This window comes from Thyridium curvatum (genome assembly GCF_004353045.1).
Source record: "Thyridium curvatum strain D216 chromosome Unknown NODE_77_length_194619_cov_74.347017, whole genome shotgun sequence".
NCBI classification, from domain to species: Eukaryota; Fungi; Ascomycota; class Sordariomycetes; order Thyridiales; family Thyridiaceae; genus Thyridium; species Thyridium curvatum.
In genome coordinates this window covers 32106-50718 of record NW_022156832.1, presented here as the reverse complement: position 1 = coordinate 50718, position 18613 = coordinate 32106, and the positions used below count along the sequence as shown (strand labels likewise).

Sequence of the window (18613 nt, the reverse complement as noted above, 5' to 3'; positions counted from 1 at the left end):
CAGCTCCAGCATCCGGCAGGAAGTGAAGAAGGGAGCCCATGGGAGTAAAACCTCTAGTATTCAATGCTGCAAACCATATACTACGCTCTCCACCCCGCCCCCTCCTTTCTGCCCTTCTTCGACCACAAGATGCTTGTGGTGTACTGGCTAGGTCCGAGCCTACAATTGTTTCTTGGACTTTGTAGCCCCACGAGGATATCGAATGTATGCACGAGTTTCTTGATGGCTGTTTGCACTGGCAGCAACTCCGTCAACTTCCCCACGCTATACTCTGCCTCCCCTTCCATCCCTCAACTGAATGAACAAATAAATACCTCCCGCGTCATCCCACGACAGGCAAAATTGATAGGCCGCGCTTGAAAAACTCGATCCCAACTACACATAAGCGTAGATTAGCTTAGAACATAAGATCTGGGTGCAGAAACGGATGCGGAAACGTACAACACGACAGTGGCCAGACAGTCCCGTAGTCGGAGGCCTGTCCCATGTACCCACCGAGTCTCGGCTGGGCCTGAGCAATCTAGGGATCAACCACAGCAGGGCCCCCATCCCGGTCTCAACTTCATGCCGGCTCCTCTCCGGTGGTTTTCGCAAGGCCTGTCCGGTGAGTTTCAATCGTCCTTCTCCGGAGGTGTTCTAACCACCCCTGCCCGGGGGTTTGGCAGCCGTGGCCAACCTACATTGGGCGCCTCGCCAAACGACGCCTCACAAAACATGCAGGAAGTAAAACACACCGGAGACGGCCAAAGGTAACCAGCGTTGAGTATTCTCCTTCCTTGCGAGTGCCTGCCTACCTGCGATAGATATGCAGTAAGCAGCCCAATCTGCCGTGTAACGCTATTTAAGGGTCTGATCACCTGGCCCGCCGAGTTGATCCGCGTCGAGAAGCGAGGCCGACAGGGGATTCCACATGTCGGTACCACCCATGCTTATCCAACATGATAGAGCTATGAAACGTATTGTTGTGTGGCCGCCTTCGTAACGGCAATTTGGCAGAGCAATGCTTAGGCCCAGTTATTCTTGCGTCTCGACAACTTTTTTAAATGGGTTTTTAAGAGGGCTCGAATCAGCTTCGGATAGTCGGTGAAGGTCAGAGTCCTACTGACATGCATGATAGGAAGGATGTGAAAGAATATCGTGTATTTGACGAGGCAATCTCTGGATAGCGCCGGTTGTAGTAGCTAGATTGGTATTTACTATTGGAGTTTAAGTCGAGGTTTACAAGAATATGAAGAACGCGCACCAGGCACCAGCACCAGCACGCTTGAAGCGGGTATGCATCCATAACTGCTTGTAGCTTTCGACAACCAGTGCAACATGTGTGGTGTTTAAAAGACGCCTTATGATGACAGAAGAAATATAAACGCGGCAGGAAGAACAACCGACAAAAATGAAAAGAATGAATAAAATGAAATCACATGCGATTTGAGTAAGCGAAGATGCGATCTGGCAGGGAACGAATGTATCTCAGACGACAATGGCGTACCATATTTCAGTACCTATGGTCTCTGTGCGGGGGCGTCCTGTACTGCTGGTACTGTCCATCGTTCAGTGCACGCAACCAATAGCTGCTGACTGGTGGCTTCGAGAGTCGGTCCCCACGAGTAGCCGTATGAGGCGTACCCGGCCGCTTCATACACGGACATCCATCTGTCGGCCGGCTGGATAGGGTATATGGTACGGCCCTCCGCAAGCCACCATCCATCCAGAAGGCCGAAGCATGTGTCATACCAATCGATTTTACGGGTGAGCTCCGACAGGACCACAATGCCGCCCGGGGCCAGGGTGTCGCGCAGTCGGCGGCAGGAGTTTGTGCGATTGGTTGTTGCGTGGACGCAGTTCGTGCTGATGACCACGTCGAAGCGACCCCGGTAGTCTTCGGGCACCTCCTTTTCCAGATTGAAGGTGCCATACTCTATGAAGTCGTATTCTTTCAGGGCCGCCTTGGCTTTGGACACCAGGCTGGCTGCGATGTCTGTAAAAGTATAGATGGTTGAAATATTGGCCGAGGCCAGCGCGGCCAAGACGCGCCGGGTCGTGCCACCCGTACCTGCGCCGACTTCGAGGATTCGTATGGGTCGAGATTTGTCCACGTTTCGGAGCAGCGTCTTCAGGAAGTGGACGAGCTGGTCCGTAAGAGTCGACATCATGGGCGACAAGTCGTAGAAGTTCGCCATGATCTTCAAGGCGGCAGGATTGCCAAACAGGAGATTGACCGAGTCCAGCTCCCCGGAGAGGCAGTCCGCGAGTCGAGGGCCGGTCAAACCTATGATATCGCTTTCGTACTTGTAGGCTGGGAACCGGCTCCGGAAGGCTTCCAAGAGCGTGGCGGATGACCGCCCATCCACCTCGCGATCTGTTCGTGTGAATGTCCCGTCGGGGTTGATGGTAACAAGCCCATGGTGCTGCAGGATTTCCCAGAGTCTCGGGACCAATCTGTCGTACTTGGGCTTCAAGTGAGGCACCTGAGGGAGCTTGGAGCCCGGCTCAGCGCGAGACAGGTTTACGCCTAGTTTGGCAAAACCCTCGGTTATGTGTGCCACCAGAATCTCATCTTCATAGGGTGCAGCAACCTTCGAATGATCAAAGTACCCTTGCTTCTTAGCAGAATCGTCGAAATAGGCGTCTGAGGCCCGGAGGGCCTCGAAGGGATTCCCCAGCAGCACAGTTGCTCCGGCAACTGATGCGTGCCTCTCAGCGCCGCTTGGCGTGTCGGCCACTCCTTTCGTTTGAGGCACAGAAGCCCAATTCGCAGCGCTGAGGCTGGTGGCCGGCGAAATGGAAATACTTAGCTGCTTCATCAAATCCTCCACTGTGTCGTCGACCTTGATTTGATAGACGCGCATGGAGAACCTCTCCTGAAGTTCCTGTCGCAGATCATTGGCCGACATAGAATCGATTCCCAGGTCAGCCAGTACGAACCCGGGTTCGATGCCCTCAACACCAACACCCACGACGTCGACAAGAACCTGCTTTAGCTTCTGAAAGCGGCCCCAATCTGGCGGGCTAGCTAGTTGAGCAGCGTTCCCAACGTCATCGGCCCGAGGAGGTGCAATAGCAGGCCGCGGTCGCGGGGCAGCAGTGACAGAAGCGCTACCGCCGATCTTCGTGCTTAGCTCCTCGACAGTCATGCTCTGGAGCTCATGCGAGGCGATGCTCAGCTTGAACTTGGACGATAATTCCCCGGCAAGATCGACGGCGGCCAGTGAGTCCAGGCCCATGTCGGCTAGGAGCATGTCCTTGGTCATCTCGGACTTGTCCACCCCGGTGCCCTCGGCCAGGAGACTCTGCAGTTCTTCAAGCTGGGCGTCAGACGAAGGCCCGGTAGACGAAACGCTACTGGGAGTAGGGGCGCTCTCGCGACTCTCAGCGTCCGAATCAGAGCCCGAGGAGGAAGTGGAAGAGCTTTCAGCAGGAAGAAGATGAACTACAGCGGCGGGTTTAGTTGGCGTCGGAGCCACCAGCCGCATCGCTTGATCGAGGCTTCTTTCGAGCTTCACGATGGGAACTTTGGAGAAGCGGCAGCCGGTCAAGACGGCAACCAGGTCACTGTTCGGAGTGTTCCAAACGAAAATGTCACCAATAGGCTGTCCGTTTCCGTCAATCTCAAATCGGGCATACACCCGCCAGTTCTCTTGACTGGAGCAACCGGCGCCAAAATCGCATTTGCGCGAGATCACGGCTCGGTCCAAGCCGACCATGACCGCCACTTCACCTTCTCCGATGAAATCACTTGTGTTGATGATGAAGCCCAAGACTTGAATGAATGCATCGATGGTGACCGTGTCGCAAAGGCTCCATGCCGTGCTTTCTTCTCGGGCCGGCTGCCCCTCTGGCATGCGGATGGTCGCAACCGCCTCGCGATCGTGGAGGACCAACGAATAGATGCCTTGGAAGAATGGCGGGTAGTTGACGAGGCGGGAAAAGAGACCGTAAGTGCGCTTGGACATGAGCCTCTCGTTCTCGTCCGTGCCGACTATCCTCTCCATCGATCCGGAGACCAGCCTCTCCCATACGTCAAGATGCAAGCGCTCGGCAAGAGAGACCACACCACTCACATGACGGGTTTCTCGGGCAGGTCGCGACGAGGAGCCGTCGCCTGGTAGGGTGCATATGGCGAAGTTCCAAGCATTTTCGCGTCTGGCCAAGCTGAGTCGTACGACGACCTCGCCGTTCGGCTCCGTCCCCAGTGGGGACTGGAAGTTCACCTCTTCCCAGACCAGATTGGCCCCATCGGGAGCCACGTACGTGGAGTTGCCCTCTGCAGCCAGGTGCTGGAGGGCCATGATAACCGACTCCATGTACATGGACGCGGGGCATAGCGCCCGCGACCGTAGAGAGTGGCCTCGGACAATACGGCTGTAGCGTTGGCTGTGGACATTGATGGTGAACTCGACCTGCCCACTGTGTTTCATGGACAACCTGGGTGTGCTGCTGACCAAGGTCGGTGGCGCAGAAGGGGGCGTGTAGGGGGCCTTGACGAGAGCCATCGATTCTGCTGCCTCTTTGGCAACTGTCTGCCGCATTTCCAGGACCCGGTCGATGTTTGGCACCCAATGCTGCGTGCGCTCGAACTGATACGGGGGCAACCAAATCGGCTTGAAGTCGGGCGTCTTCCGCTCGGGCGAGACAAGCCGCCAGTGGCGAAGAAAATGCCCGTTCCTCCAAAGGGTAGACACCACGCCGGCGAGCGAGTCTAACGCGTTCAATGTCCCTGACGCTTTGAGGCTCAAGAAACTATGCACGTTCGCTTGCCCCGATGCGGCCCTCGCCATGGCCACAGCGGGTGTCGATATTCCTGCCTCCAGCCACAGCATAGATGAGAAGCGCTGCTCGAGTCTCTGTACAGCATCAACAAAGAAGACAGGCTCACGCAGGTGTCTGGAGGGATCGTAGTGCTTGAAAGATTCGATGGGGCGGTTCGAGCACATCTCGAGCGGGAACTTGGGCTCCTTCCATTCCAGCGATTCAGATATAGCTGCCAGGTCAGCTAGCAACGGGTCTGTCAAGCGTGAGTGGAAGCCATGGCTCGTAGAAAGAGGTCGGCTGCGGATCTTTTGAAACCTTGGCTCGCTGGACACAAGACTTTCCAGTTGAGCCATGTCGGCCGATGCACCACACGCCACGATTGTGTCGGCAGCATTGTAGCAAGCGATGTTGAAGACGGCCCCCGACTTCTGCTGGAGCTGTGAGCGCAGCGCCTCAGAATCCGACGCAGAACAGTTGCTCAAGGCCAGCATGGACCCCTTGTCCGGTCCCCAATGGGTGTCGATAAGCCGAGCCCTGGACGCTACCAGCTTGATAGAATGGGCGAGCGAAAGGACGCCGCACACAGCCAGCGCGGTGAGCTCCCCCAGGCTGTGGCCGATGACTGCATTGGGCTTCAGCCCGGCGTCTATCCAGCACTGCGCAGAAGCATATTGCATGGCGAAGATGCCACACTGCAACAACGTGGCGTCTGCGGCGGGTTCACTGTCGAACACGCTAGGGATGATGGATGGGAAACCCTGGGCGGTGAGTTCCCTGTCGCAGAGGTCCAGGTGATGCCGGAAGGCCGGTACTTTATCGTAGAATGCCTTGTCCAGCTTAACCTTAGTATCGAATTGGCCACTGAAAACAAGCACCACCGGCCTGGGAGATTCAGACGTATTCTTGACGATAGAATCGGCTTGAAGGTTCTCGAGCCGGCCCGCGACATCCTGAACATCCACCGCCTCAATCGTCGCCAAGAACTTGTGGCGCTTTCTTCTCTCGTTCAGCGTGTAGGCCAGGTCGCCAAGATTAGTCTTGGAGCCATGCTTCCGAAGATGGGCGCTCAATGCCTGCGCGTTCCGCAGCAGGCTCTTCTCCGAAGCAGCACTGATAAGCAGCGGGAGTCTCGCGTTGACGTCGATCTCAGGGTTCCCGTCTTTGGAGGGCATCTCGCAGCATAACAACGCGCAGTTCGACCCGGCGGCACCATAGCTGTTGACGAGAGCTGCACGGAATGGAACATCCCAGTCACGCAGGCAGCGGTTGATGGCGAGACGGTCCGGTTCCAAAGGTGCGATCTTGGGATTGAGGGTTCCGTGGCTGGCCTGGGACGGAAGTTGGGCGTGCTTGATCATGGTCAGAACTTTGAGCAGGCCGGCCACTCCCGCTGCTGTTTCGCAATGGCCCAGATTTCCCTTGATGGACCCAATATAGAGGGTTCTATCCGAGGATGTTGGCAGCTCATTCTTGCCGAAGACCGATCGGAGACTCTCCACCTCTAGCGGATCGCCCGCCTGGGTGCCCGTTCCGTGAGCCTCGATGTAGCTTACGTTCTCCGGAGGTATCCTGGCCTGCTGTAGTACATTTTTGTACAGCGCTTGCTGCGCCGCCGAATGAGGGATGGTGATGGAGGACGAAAGGCCGCCTTGGTTCGTGCTTATGCCAGGGATGACGCCCATTACCGCATCGCCATCCGCAAGTGCACGGGATAGCTTCTTTAGAACTACAAGGCCAACGCCCTCCGCTCGACAGTAGCCGTCGGCTGAGATGTCGAACGGCTTGCATTGCCCTGTCGGGCTGAGGAACCCGGCCTTGCCCAAATCGAAATAGTTATTCATGCCGGTAATGATGTTCACCCCTCCACAGAGCGCCATGGGACACTCATCGGCCTGGATTGCTTTGCAAGCTCGATTGATAGCGACGAGCGAGGACGAACAGGCGGTGTCGATGACCTCGGCGGGCCCAGACCATCCGAAATAGTAGCTGAGACGGCCACAGAGAAACGCACGAATGGTACCACTTGCCACGTAAGCGGTTGGAGCATGCGCGCTGGTGTTGTCAAGGTATTCAACAAGACTGCCGCCGATGAAGCACCCTACATTGTCACCATCCTCCCTGCGGTGCCTTGCTAGATATCCAGCATCGTCCAGAGCTTCGTAGGCGACCTCGAGTAGGATGCGTTGCTGGGGGTCCATACTCGCCGCTTCACGTGGGTTAACTCCGAAGAAGCTATTGTCAAAGCGCCGGATATCATCGATAAAATTACCGAAGAATCTGGACTCGTTTCCGTCAAAGTTCTTGCTCTGTGACCCCCGGAAGCTGTTGTATATATCAAATCTATCAGTGCCGAGTGGACGGTGCTGATCGGCGCCGGACGCAAGCAGTTCCCACAGCTCATCCAGATTGTTTGCGCCGGGCAATCGGCAAGAGGCGCCGATGACTGCAATGGCAGTCTCCGGGAATTCAAGCGCATCTGCCAAAGGACCCTCGGCTACTCGGGAAATGAGAGGATGGGCGGCGACCTTGGCGAGGCGGAGGCCCTCCTTGACGAAGGGAGCAACGGAGACCGCGTCCGTCAGTCCGAAGGTGACAACTTTTGGCGCGTCATGGCCTGCCGCCTTCATATCTTGTGCAGTTTCCGTCAAGATGGTGTACCATTCGCACCTGTATGCCAGGATGGTGGTGGCAAGCTCCTTAGTGAGGGAGCCTTCGGTCAGCTTGCGTCCTGTTCGGTTGGAACGCACAGGCACATGTAGCTTGGATGCATCGGGAAGGTGCAGGTATGATTCCCCATCGCAGACCGTGCAGAGCGCCTCCGCAAGCTCCTGATTTTCAGGATTGTGAGTCTTGCCTCGTATGTCCATCTTCTGGACCTTCAGCTGCTCTTGCTCCTGGGCATACACGGATAGCTCGTGCAATGTTCCGGCGGGCCCGACGACGCTGATGGACCGCGGCTCTGTGATGGCGGAAACGTACGTCCCCGGGAAGCACTGGGTGATGTCCTCGCCTTGGCCGTCGTATTTTAAGCGCAGGGCAAGCGTCGTGGATCCTCTGCCTTTAGTGTCGTCTGCCGCCTCGCTGTACGCACCGACGCCGACCAAGACGCGCATGGCGGTGGCTGTGTACTGAACTACTTGGGTCTCGTCTGCAGCACAGGCGATGATGATAGCAGTCTAGTACGAGTTTAGTGAAGACAACGCCAGCGGCTGGTGAGACTAAGAATGCGTACCGCCAGACCGCCACAGAACCCCTGGAGACCGCCGCCCGCACCGACTTGGGCAAGGAAGGTCCGGTGCGACAACTTGTGGTGTTCGAGATAGCTCAAGTACTGGCTGACCTGGAGAATGACCAGCAACGGCAGAGCCACCACCCCAGACCTGGCTGCCGCCACAGGCCCGGAAACTCCTTTAGCTGCCCAGTTGTGCAGCATGTCCAGGTACTCTGGCCCGGGGCTTAGCGAGGCCACGTCAGTGCTTGCTGTGGCAAACAGAGACCAGATCCGGCTGTTCTTGAGGTCTGCGATCTCGCGCAAAAGTAACTGGCCATATTGGTTTCGGTTTAGGAAAGAGCGAACGCCGTTCAAGTATTCTTCGTCTGGAGCCCAGGCCTGCGGGCAAAAGAAAGCCGCCGAAACAGGGCCTGAATCGCTGATTTGTGAGGCGGACATGGCTGAAGCTCCTATAAATTTGCTTGGAGACTGAGCAGTGTGTCTGTTGAAGATAGAGGCGCGACAGCTTATATAATATCACTACCTAAACTCAAAGGCTTTGTCGTATCAAGCCGGGCATGCAAGGCGCATCCACGAAACGGTACTCATAATAAACAAGAGTGCTCACTACAATGGCGAGCCTGGGGGCTGCGAAGGTATTGATAAATGATAGCTGCAAAAGTAGTCTTCGCTTCCCTGAACGGCTTCTTCGCCTTGAACAGCTGTGCCTCGTCCCCAAGGTCCGATGTACTGGAGATAACATCATTTCAAGCCAGGCCGGGGGCGGGGCCGAGGCGGAGTCAGCCGCTGAATTCAGCTAGTCAAGGCAACGTATTATTCGAAGCGCATAGGGCACACACGCCGGCTCTCGTCCGATGCGAGCCGGGTTCGTGTGGGCAACACCTAATTGCCGTGCGGAAAGGCGCGCAGTCCCCCATGTCCGGCGGGTTGTAGGTATCTAATATCCACTCGCCGATGGCCCACACCAATCGGGTTTGGGTAAAACTTACCGGGTGCCATTGGGGGATAATAGCAGCTATGCAGGTGGGTTTTCGTCGAGTCTTGGAGATAGATAGGAGCCACTCCATTTAGGTATACACCGATTTCAAACAGTACATGCGACGGATCCCTTGCCCAGATGTATGTACTACCTTCCATCCGGCTGCCTAGGTACCCGTACCCAAGGCAGTTTCACTCTCGTGATAAGTGTTCTTCTTGAAGTCTGTATTACTGGCCATTCTTTTTCCCAAATGCTCATCGTACATCTGCGAACAAGCTGCGGGTACACCGGTTGCTACAGCGGCATAACCCTCCGATGTAACAAGGGGGTCATAGCACACCTTCGATCCTCAGGGTTTTCCTTATCGGACCCGAAAGAGAGGATGACTTGCTTGCGAAATCGACATGGTCGTTCATCTTGGAGCGACATTTTGTCAGCAGAAAATTACTGCGAGAGTGTCAAGATATCGAGCCTGCTCGACCCTTCTTAAGGCGTGTGATGCCCCTCCAATGCTTGGACCGGAGCACACACGGAGCTAAGACGATACCTCCTGCACTTGCCCGCATCCTAGCAGCCTGCCTCTCTACTACAGCCCGAACCGGCTTTCATTAGACCAAACAAAGATGACACCACACGCGGAGGCTGAGACGGCCTCGTCGAACTGGGGACTATGGAGCAACGGCAGCTACGAAAGCCCATCCTCGTCTAGAGAGCTCTTCACGGTCAACTCCCCCAACGTTGTGTACAGGGATGATGAGGTGCTTTCCAAGTACACGTACCGAACCACAACCGTTACCAAGGACGCCAGTACTGGGCAATATATTGCCACCCCCACAGAAACCAGGTACGACTTCCGAGTCGACCGCAGAATCCCCAAGGTCGGGGTCATGCTCGTAGGCTGGGGTGGCAACAACGGCACGACCGTTACGGCCGGACTGCTCGCTAATCGTCGCGGGCTCGTGTGGGACACGCGTGAGGGCCCGAGGGCTGCGAACTACTATGGATCGTTGGTCATGGGCTCTACCATGAAGCTCGGCATCGACGCAGAGCACCGGGACGTGAATATTCCCTTACACAACGTACTGCCAATGGTACACCCCAACGATCTCATGGTGGGCGGATGGGATATCAGTAACATGAACCTCGCGGAGGCCATGGACCGGGCGGCAGTGCTCCAGCCAACGCTGAAAATGCAACTCAAGAAAGAGATGGCCCAGATGGTGCCCCTCCCTAGCATCTACTATCCCGACTTTATCGCCTCCAACCAGAGCGGTCGAGCAAACCATGTGCTTCCTGGCGACCGCGCCTGCATGGCCCATGTAGACCAGATCCGCAAAGACATTCGGTAAGCAGATGCCAAACCGCATTGAGTAGAGAGACCACTCCTAATCCCTAGAAGCGATTTCAAAAGCGCAAACAACCTCGACAAGGTTGTAGTCCTGTGGACTGCTAACACGGAACGTTATGCCGATATAGTCGCTGGTATAAACGATACAGCAGACAACTTACTCGAGGCTATCACTCAGGGCCATAAGGAGATCGCGCCTTCAACCATCTTTGCGGTAGCTTCGATCCTTGAGAAGACCCCGTTTATTAACGGCTCGCCGCAGAATACATTTGTGCCTGGCGCTATCGATCTTGCCCAGAAGCATGGTGTATTTATCGGTGGCGATGATTTCAAATCTGGACAGACTAAGATGAAATCTGCCTTGGTAGAATTCTTAATCAACGCGGGTATCAAGCTTGTTTCTATTGCGAGCTATAACCATCTAGGGAATAACGACGGCAGAAATCTGAGCGAACAGAAGCAGTTCCGATCTAAAGAGATCTCGAAATCTAACGTAGTGGACGATATGGTCGAGGCAAATACGATCCTCTATAAGGAGGGAGAGCATCCGGACCATACCGTTGTTATCAAGTACATGCCTGCTGTGGGCGATGACAAGCGGGCCCTCGATGAGTACTACGCCGAGATCTTCCTGGGTGGTCATCAGACGATTTCGTGAGTCGCTTCTTGGTCTAGGTATGACCTCATGTTGCCTCATGTTGACTATCTGCTGCAGAATCTTCAACGTCTGCGAGGACTCGCTTCTAGCGTCTCCCCTCATTATTGATCTCGTCTTGATCACCGAGATGATGACCAGAATTCAGTGGAGATCCAGCTCCTCCAATGACCTCGAATCCACTATTCCATACGAGAGCTTCCACAGCGTCCTGAGCATCCTCAGCTACATGCTAAAAGCTCCCTTAACTCCGCCTGGAACTCCGGTGGTCAATGCATTGGGGAAACAGCGCGCCGCCCTAATCAACATCTTCCGGGCCTGCGTGGGTCTAGAGCCGGAGTCCGATTTGGCTCTTGAGCATAGGCTGTTCTAAAGAAAAGCTGGACCAGACAAATCGGACGGCTGGGGAGCTCGCAGCCTCGGTGGGCCGCCATGGCCATGATGCGGCCAAGCTCAAACAAGTGCGGAACGAGCGTGAGGCGTCGGTCAATTGGCTCGAATGCTATACGGAATTCGTTGTCGTCGGCCGCAAGGGACTGAAGAGACTCGTTGAAACGATGCCCGTGCTAAAGCTTTTGCTCAATGACATAGCAGCGAAGACGAGCAAGGAGTAGCCGTGCTACACGAGCGGACTAGGGTGCCCGAGAAAGCCTGTTCATTTCTAAAGCATGTCGTCTTGTAGCCTCTCCAAAGTCTCTGTACCCATCTCTTTCATAGCTCTGGATGCCATAGAGCTTCCACAGCGACTTTAGCTTGCGGCAATATTGAATCGCTGCTGATCGAAAAGGCATTGTGAGGCGAAACGCTGCCCAGCAGCTGCTACGTGATTGACAATGTCGAAGATATCATAATCGCGCAATGTCTCTCCTGGACTACGGCTGTCAGTTCTAATTGCGATAACCTATGGCTGGGCTGCCATGTATGCATTGGTAGCTGATGCTTTAGGGTTTGGAAAAGAACGCTGTGGGGAGGCTCTGAGCTGTTGGACTGAGATGTGAAGACTTGCTGTATGCAAAGAGGCCTAGCTTACTTACGAGAAAGCAAGTTACAAAGTCATGGATGAAAGCATTATAACACTGTACTATACGTTATATTAAATGTTAGGTTGACGTAATAAAAGATAATAAATAGAGCGAAGAAAGGGAGGAAAGTGAGGGCAAGAAACAGTGAGGGCAAGAAATAGACAGGACTTTATCTCCATCTATAGATCTAGGTAAGTCATGTCCGCTTTTCCGGCAATCCATCACCCAGATCACCTTCTAGCACCCTGTCACCTTCGCCTCACCCTAAATGGCTCCCCTTATCTCCGTGCAGTGAGCGTGGGTGAGTCATGTAGGGTGAGCTTCTATTGTAAATACTATGCAGTTAGCCGCCACTGTCTACGCGCTCTTCCCAAAAACCCAGGGCCGCACCCTCGAGGAGCTGAGCTTCATAAGTCTGCCTAAACATTTTTGAAACTATAATGTTCGTGCCGGCTAGGAATACTCGCTCACAGCACATATGGAGCACCTCCTTCCACAGGATTCGAAAAAGTAGGAGCCAATTCCCACAAGGATAAGATCCTGAGCAACATTCTCACATTTCAGAGCGCTGTACTGTTGACCAAGTAGAATCTTCGCCTGTTTGGAAAGTGCCTTTGTCTCTCCTTCCTTGACAACCTAAGTCTTTCGAGTACTTCTAGTCTAGCAAGTAACTTAAAATGTGGACGTTAATGTCCAAAGTCGACTGCTTCTGGCCCTAGAATATTGATATCCCCTCAAGCAGGTGGTTCTAATTTTTCCGTTCAGGCTCCGTTGCAAGCACCAAAGTCTGACCGGCAGTCCGCCCCGCAAAAGTCATCAGAGCTTCCGCAATAGTAAAACCTCGAGCAGCAGCGGCCGAATCCGGACCCCGCGCATGTGGTGCCGTTGCCGCACATTCCGTTGGTGCTGACAGGCATCTGAGGCACTGGCGGGACAGTGGTACCGTTCTGACATGTGCCGAACTCGGGTCTGCAGCCGGAACCGCAGAACTCGGCAGACGATCCACACCAGTAGAAGTTAGAGCAGCAGTTGCCATAAGTCGAGCCCGCGCAGCTGGTCGTGTTTCCGCACAATCCATTGGTCGAGCTTACCATGCCCGCTGGGAGAGTCGGGCGCGGACCAGCTCCTGTAGTTGTCGTCGTTGTCGACGTGGATGATGTCACGGATGTCGTGGTGGAGACGCTGGATGTCGATGAACTGCTTGTCGATGTACTGGTTGTAGAAGAGCTAGTTGTCGAGGAGCTGGCGGTCGAAGAGCTGATTGGACTGGTTGTAGTCGAAGAGGACGTCGTCATTGTGGATGAAGGAGAGGTTGTGCTACTTGACGTCGTCGAGCTTGTCGTCGAGGTAGATGTTGAAGAGGATGTCGTAGAAATCGTGCTCGTGCTGCTCGAGCTCGTGGTGCTAATTATGCTCGTAGAAGTTGTGCTCGTACTGCTAATGCTACTTGTACTGCTGCTGCTCGTGCGGCTTGTGCTAGTACTTGGCCGCGGTTGGCCTTCACACCAACCAAACTCGGACCGGCATTTGTTTTGCGGAGCGCAGTACGCATCACCGTTCCCGCAGTAGTAAAAGAACGAACAGCAATCTCCAGAACCAGAACCGGTGCATGTCGTGCCGTTTCCGCACATTCCATTTTGACTGATAGTCAAGCCTGAAGTCGGCGATGTTGTAGCTCCCGTTGTTGTGGCTGTGGATGTTGACGTTGACGACTGGGTCGGCGATGTGGGGACGGGACTCGTCGACGGGTTCGGCTCCGGCTCGCCGTTGCAGTAGCCGAAGCCGGATCTGCACCCGGTACCGCAGTAGGCATCTCCATCGCCGCAGTAGTAGAAGAAGGAGCAACATCGTCCTACCCCGCTGGCTCCCAAGCAGGTGGTGCCATTACCACACATGCCATTGGTTGTAGGGACCATGGTAGAAGACGGCGGCGGCACCGACCCGCTTGTTGTGCTTGTGGGCGAGGGCGGTGCCGATGTGGAGCTTGGTGTAGTTGGGACTGCTGTCGTTGAGGGCAGAGGCTGGTCCTGACACCAGCCAAATTTTGGCCGGCACCCGAAAATATTGCAATACTCAGGTCCATCACCACAATACCCATACATGGAGCAACAGCTCTGACCAGGACATGACTGGTCGTTCCCTTCCGGTCCGCAGCGGCCAGCCTCTTGTCTCGGAGAGAGGAGGCTCAGCCCATAATCTACCCAAGAGATATTGGGAGTAAGTGCGTCACGCTGTTGCTGTCGGATAATTGCAGCGACCAGACTGTCATCGGCTAAGCTGCTGGCAGCCACCTTGCACGAGAGCCCTGAGAGAAAGGTCGCCGATACCAGGCCGGCGAGAAGCTGGAGCTTCATGATCAAAGCGTTCCCGGAACAGATGGGGTAGCCTTGTAGACGTCTGTGCACAGGAGCCGCTGAGCCAGGGAAGGGTGTCGTCAATCACACTGCATGCTGCGGGATGGTCGATCGTCAGGGGAAAGATACGGGCATATTAATAGTTGGGGATCCCGCATTTGTCCCAGATAACGCTGCTCCATTCGGAAGAATCGAGGCTAATCTATGGCGTACTATTATCATCGAGATAGCCGTATATTAAACGCATCTGAGGGGTGCGCAAATATCCGGACGCAGGCTGCTTGGCACCCTTCTCTCGACTCGGCTTTCATGATCTACCTGTACCTGCATGCAACCTGGAGTCGTAATCTGCTGCGTTCTCGATCATGCTATAGATTTTTGATTGAGAAAATGAACCGAGAATTGGGTGTTTGAGCCGAGATCCGTGTGAAGTATTACTGCATGTCGAAGATAGGACTTTCGCTTCACTGTACAGCGTTTCAAGACATGGAGGTTGTTTTCTTCATGGGGAAAGTGTACTACAAGGGCACTTACTTCTATCACTGTCAAAGGTCCAAAGTGAGGCAGTGGCACCGGAAAAGACAGGAAGTTCGATAGGAATTTGAAACATAGCGATGACTCCGTATTCGGTCCGAGTGAGATGTTCCAATAGTGTCTTCATGGATCGAAATAGAGAAGGATATTTCTGGAGGTTTGTGGGATCGCCACGCACTGACATAGCTCATCTGATAAATCTTTCCTGCGATATGCCACTAGAGACCTGGGTCATAATAGTCTCTCCCGGCTTTTCCATACATGCTTTCAGAGCGGAAAGATATTTCGACTGGGAGGCAGAGAATGTGCCGAAATCGGAGATATTGCAGTCCGACACCCACGGTATGGAGTACCCGTACTTGAGGCTATTCACGCTATTGTATATAGAAGGGGTGGCTCCCACCTACTCAGACAGGCAGTAGTACTAAGGAATCAAGCGGTATTACAGTACATTTCCACAGAACGTACGAAATTCTCTTGTGTTTCTAATGATATTCTGTGACGGAACTCAAGCGATCGCTTAGTCAGCATAAGTGACTTCCGGTTTGACGATAAGCCCCCAGAATACGCCGAGAACATACTGACAAGCTAGTGACTGATAAGTCTATTTAGACTCGCCGCGGGATATCTACCTAGGTAGTTATTCGGTGCTCGCCAAAACGCCGAATGTATTCAAGTACTTGTATATAGACCTGTCAACCTAGAGATTTTCTGCTTTTAGAAGACACCATGTTTATGTTTCGCACTGGCCTCTGGCCCAGACATTTAAACGAACATTCAGGGACTGACCAAATCGTCATCACTATGGCTCCCCGATTCGAAAACCTCTTCATCGATTCCCCGGCCTCAGCACCAGGAGTCCACATCATCACGCTAGACAAGCCGCCCGAGAATCGGCTGACTGTGGCATTTGCTCAGACAATCATCAATGCTTTACGCTATATCGAAAGAGACTTGATGATGCCCGACTCTCCAGGAGCTGTCATCATTTCGTCCTTTTCCGACAAGTTCTGGTGCACCGGTCTCGAACTGGATGAGTCCGATTCCAACATTTACGCCAGTTCAGATGGCTTTTATCCGCTCCTCGCCACTCTGCTCGACTACCCATACCCCACCATTGCTCTGATCACAGGACACACATTCGGCGGTGCATGCCCATTTATGCTTTCTTGTGATTATCGGATCATGAACAGCAAGCGTGGCTTCATCAGCATGCCACCGGTTAATCTCGGTCTACACTTTGACGGCATTGGTGCCCTTCCTCGACTGAAGCTCCAACCTCAGATTGCGCGGAAGATGCTGCTCGAGGCGCACAAGTGGACTGGGGAAGCTGCCCTGAAGGACGGGGTCGTCGACGAGCTCAGTCCACCAGAGAAGATGAGACAGAGAGCCGTCGAGTTTGCGAGCAATGTTGCCCCTCGGGCTACCATGGGAGTTTATGGCCTTTTGCGAGCAGAACTATGGGGCGAGGCTCTCGACAAGTTCAAAGCCATTAGTTATGTGCATAGAAAGCGGATAGGTACGACTACCAAAGCAAAGGTTTAAGCCCCCTTTTATATACACGCCCAAGTATCAGGAATTGACGTATTCACGTCTTGTCCTGTCAGTTTTACGTTTCGACGGCTTCAGCTTTACATTCCCGGCTTACTTGTGACCATGAGAACCCGGAACCAATGCCTCTAACATCCTCCTTGCGCTCTTCTCCTTTCGCTCATAAGTATCTCCTCAGGCGCAACTATCAAGGCCTTATTAAGTTGGAACTCGGAAGCAGAGACACAGAGCGTAGTAAAGAGCGCGAATAACTTGAACAATTTTGATTTAGTGTGTATACGGTGGCATAGTTGCTGCTCTTCATCGTTACCACCGGTCTTGTCGCCTAAGATGGTAGTCATGTGCCGTAGTAGATCTGTGCTTGAAGATTTCGCCTTTGATGTGCTAGGCCCTTGCCTGTTGATTCACCAAGACGAGAAGTTGAGTCCGAGCAGGATGAATATTGCGACCCCAAGTCTTATCTGTCGTACACTTGGTCGCGCAAGGCTCCTCCTGGCTGGTCCTCACGCTGAAACACCCAATACACCTCTTACTGACTTGTTTTGGGGCGTTTTGTGCTTATCCAGAAGTGGTCGTGAGAACTATGTAGGAAATTTGCCCCCGCTGTCTAATGTGAACTTCTCTGTGATGATGATGATGACAGGGATGATCACAAAGGGGAAATAACGTAGTTAACATCACGCACAAACATACAAACAAAGAAACAAAATTAGCCATCGATTTACCATTTCTGCAAGTATTAGTTTACATTATATCTGAATGAAGCGTCGCAAATTGTTGATATAGCCCCAAAAGATCCGATGCAAGTACCACATAAATTAATTTCCCCGTAGGAATATCCAGAGCGCCAGTGGAGAAAAATCATCATCAGCATTTCCATCCATAATTGTATGCAGAGACTTGTACTCTTCTTCGCCTGATTGACTCAGCCCATACAAATGTAAATCATCCACCCTACATTCATCGGTCGTAAGGATGTACTCATACCCCGAGGGAGTTATTTCAGATTCATGCGACGGCGAAGACAATGTCTGGAGAGATCTGTTGATGGAAGCGTTGTAAATATCTTCGGTCACCACTTCCGTATCAAGGACAGACGATTTCGGTGCATCTCTAGGTGCAGATGCAGTCATGAAATCGAACTGAGACGGTTGATTGAGGAGATCGTGTATGAATACTCGTTCTTGATCCGTCAGTCGTAGTTCATCGATCACGTAGTTAAAGAGGTCTATAGATGGTAGTGGTGTCGGACAGGTACTACCCGGATTCCGTGAAGGGAATATATCCGTCGTCAAGAATCCTGTCGATGATATGCTATCTTCGGTATTGGCGCCATCTGTGCTGTCGCCCTTTGTTCTCCCGTGGGTGCTCTCGGGCCACTTGTTACCAAGAGCTTCTACCTGTTTCATGGGAAACAGACCATCAAGGACTGACGCTAGATTGTGAAATCCTCTCGGAGACTTCGAGGACGACAAGTGGTGGGACTATGGTGACCAAACCCAAAGACATCAAATATCGGGTATGAACCACAGGAATGCAACAAAGAGGGAGGATGCAGAGAGGTGAAGGTGTAAGAAAGAGGTAAATATCTTTCAGTAAGTACGGATTCAAAACAGAGAGGTGACCTGTGGTTTTTTTCCGGAGTCGTTCTTCTTGTTATAGATCCATAAGAAATGACTAGCGGGTTATGCTTGCTTATAGATTCTTGATACGTCAGGTTTTGGCTTAGTTAAGGAATACAGTTCTGCGTCAACCATCAGTTGGCAAAAGCTGAGGCGCAGTCATCGCATCTGGGGACCTTTAGATTTGCTCTTCTGAAGTTGTGGGCTGACCACTGACAATTGAGTCGTTTGAAAATCCATGATAGTGGCCGTTGATTCTTCTTGAACCGGTTAGGTCTATTTGAAGCCGCTTCCCCATCGGGAGACGAGTGGGCCGAGATTCTGGACATTGTTCTGAATAGGAAATCCACCTCGGGCCGAATAGCTGGGATACTTGTGTTCTACAGTTTCGGACAACTTGCTCGTAACCTGGCGGTAGATTAACAACCGCAACAGTTTTGTATCCCAAAGATTAACTTTCGCTTATCTCATCAAGTCGATGCCCGCATCACCGGCACGCCTTGTTTTCATAATGTGGCTCATGGAGAGCGCCTTGAAATGCGCGGGAGATTTATTTGCTATTAAGTC

The 18613-nt window shown here is 53.3% G+C and overlaps 4 protein-coding genes across 4 annotated transcripts; 3 read left to right on the top strand and 1 right to left on the bottom strand.

The window, feature by feature from the left end:
- Window positions 1–1499: 1499 nt before the first annotated feature.
- On the bottom strand, window positions 1500–8419 carry E0L32_009992 (uncharacterized protein; the record flags this gene model as incomplete). The annotated part of the gene is made up of 2 exons (XM_031132561.1): window positions 1500–7925; window positions 7982–8419. 2 exons carry the CDS (start codon window positions 8417–8419, stop codon window positions 1500–1502), a joined length of 6864 nt encoding a protein of 2287 aa, XP_030990216.1.
- Window positions 8420–9583: 1164 nt separating this feature from the next.
- On the top strand, window positions 9584–11336 carry E0L32_009991 (uncharacterized protein; the record flags this gene model as incomplete). The annotated part of the gene is made up of 3 exons (XM_031132560.1): window positions 9584–10305; window positions 10357–10962; window positions 11024–11336. The coding sequence occupies 3 exons, from the start codon at window positions 9584–9586 to the stop codon at window positions 11334–11336; spliced, it is 1641 nt and encodes a 546-aa protein (XP_030990215.1).
- Window positions 11337–13077: 1741 nt separating this feature from the next.
- Window positions 13078–13761, top strand: E0L32_009990 (uncharacterized protein; the record flags this gene model as incomplete). Its single annotated transcript, XM_031132559.1, has 2 exons — window positions 13078–13332; window positions 13639–13761. The coding sequence occupies 2 exons, from the start codon at window positions 13078–13080 to the stop codon at window positions 13759–13761; spliced, it is 378 nt and encodes a 125-aa protein (XP_030990214.1).
- A 1916-nt stretch (window positions 13762–15677) lies between these two features.
- On the top strand, window positions 15678–16418 carry E0L32_009989 (uncharacterized protein; the record flags this gene model as incomplete). The annotated part of the gene is made up of 1 exon (XM_031132558.1): window positions 15678–16418. The coding sequence occupies one exon, from the start codon at window positions 15678–15680 to the stop codon at window positions 16416–16418; it is 741 nt and encodes a 246-aa protein (XP_030990213.1).
- Between the last annotated feature and the right edge of the window lie 2195 nt (window positions 16419–18613).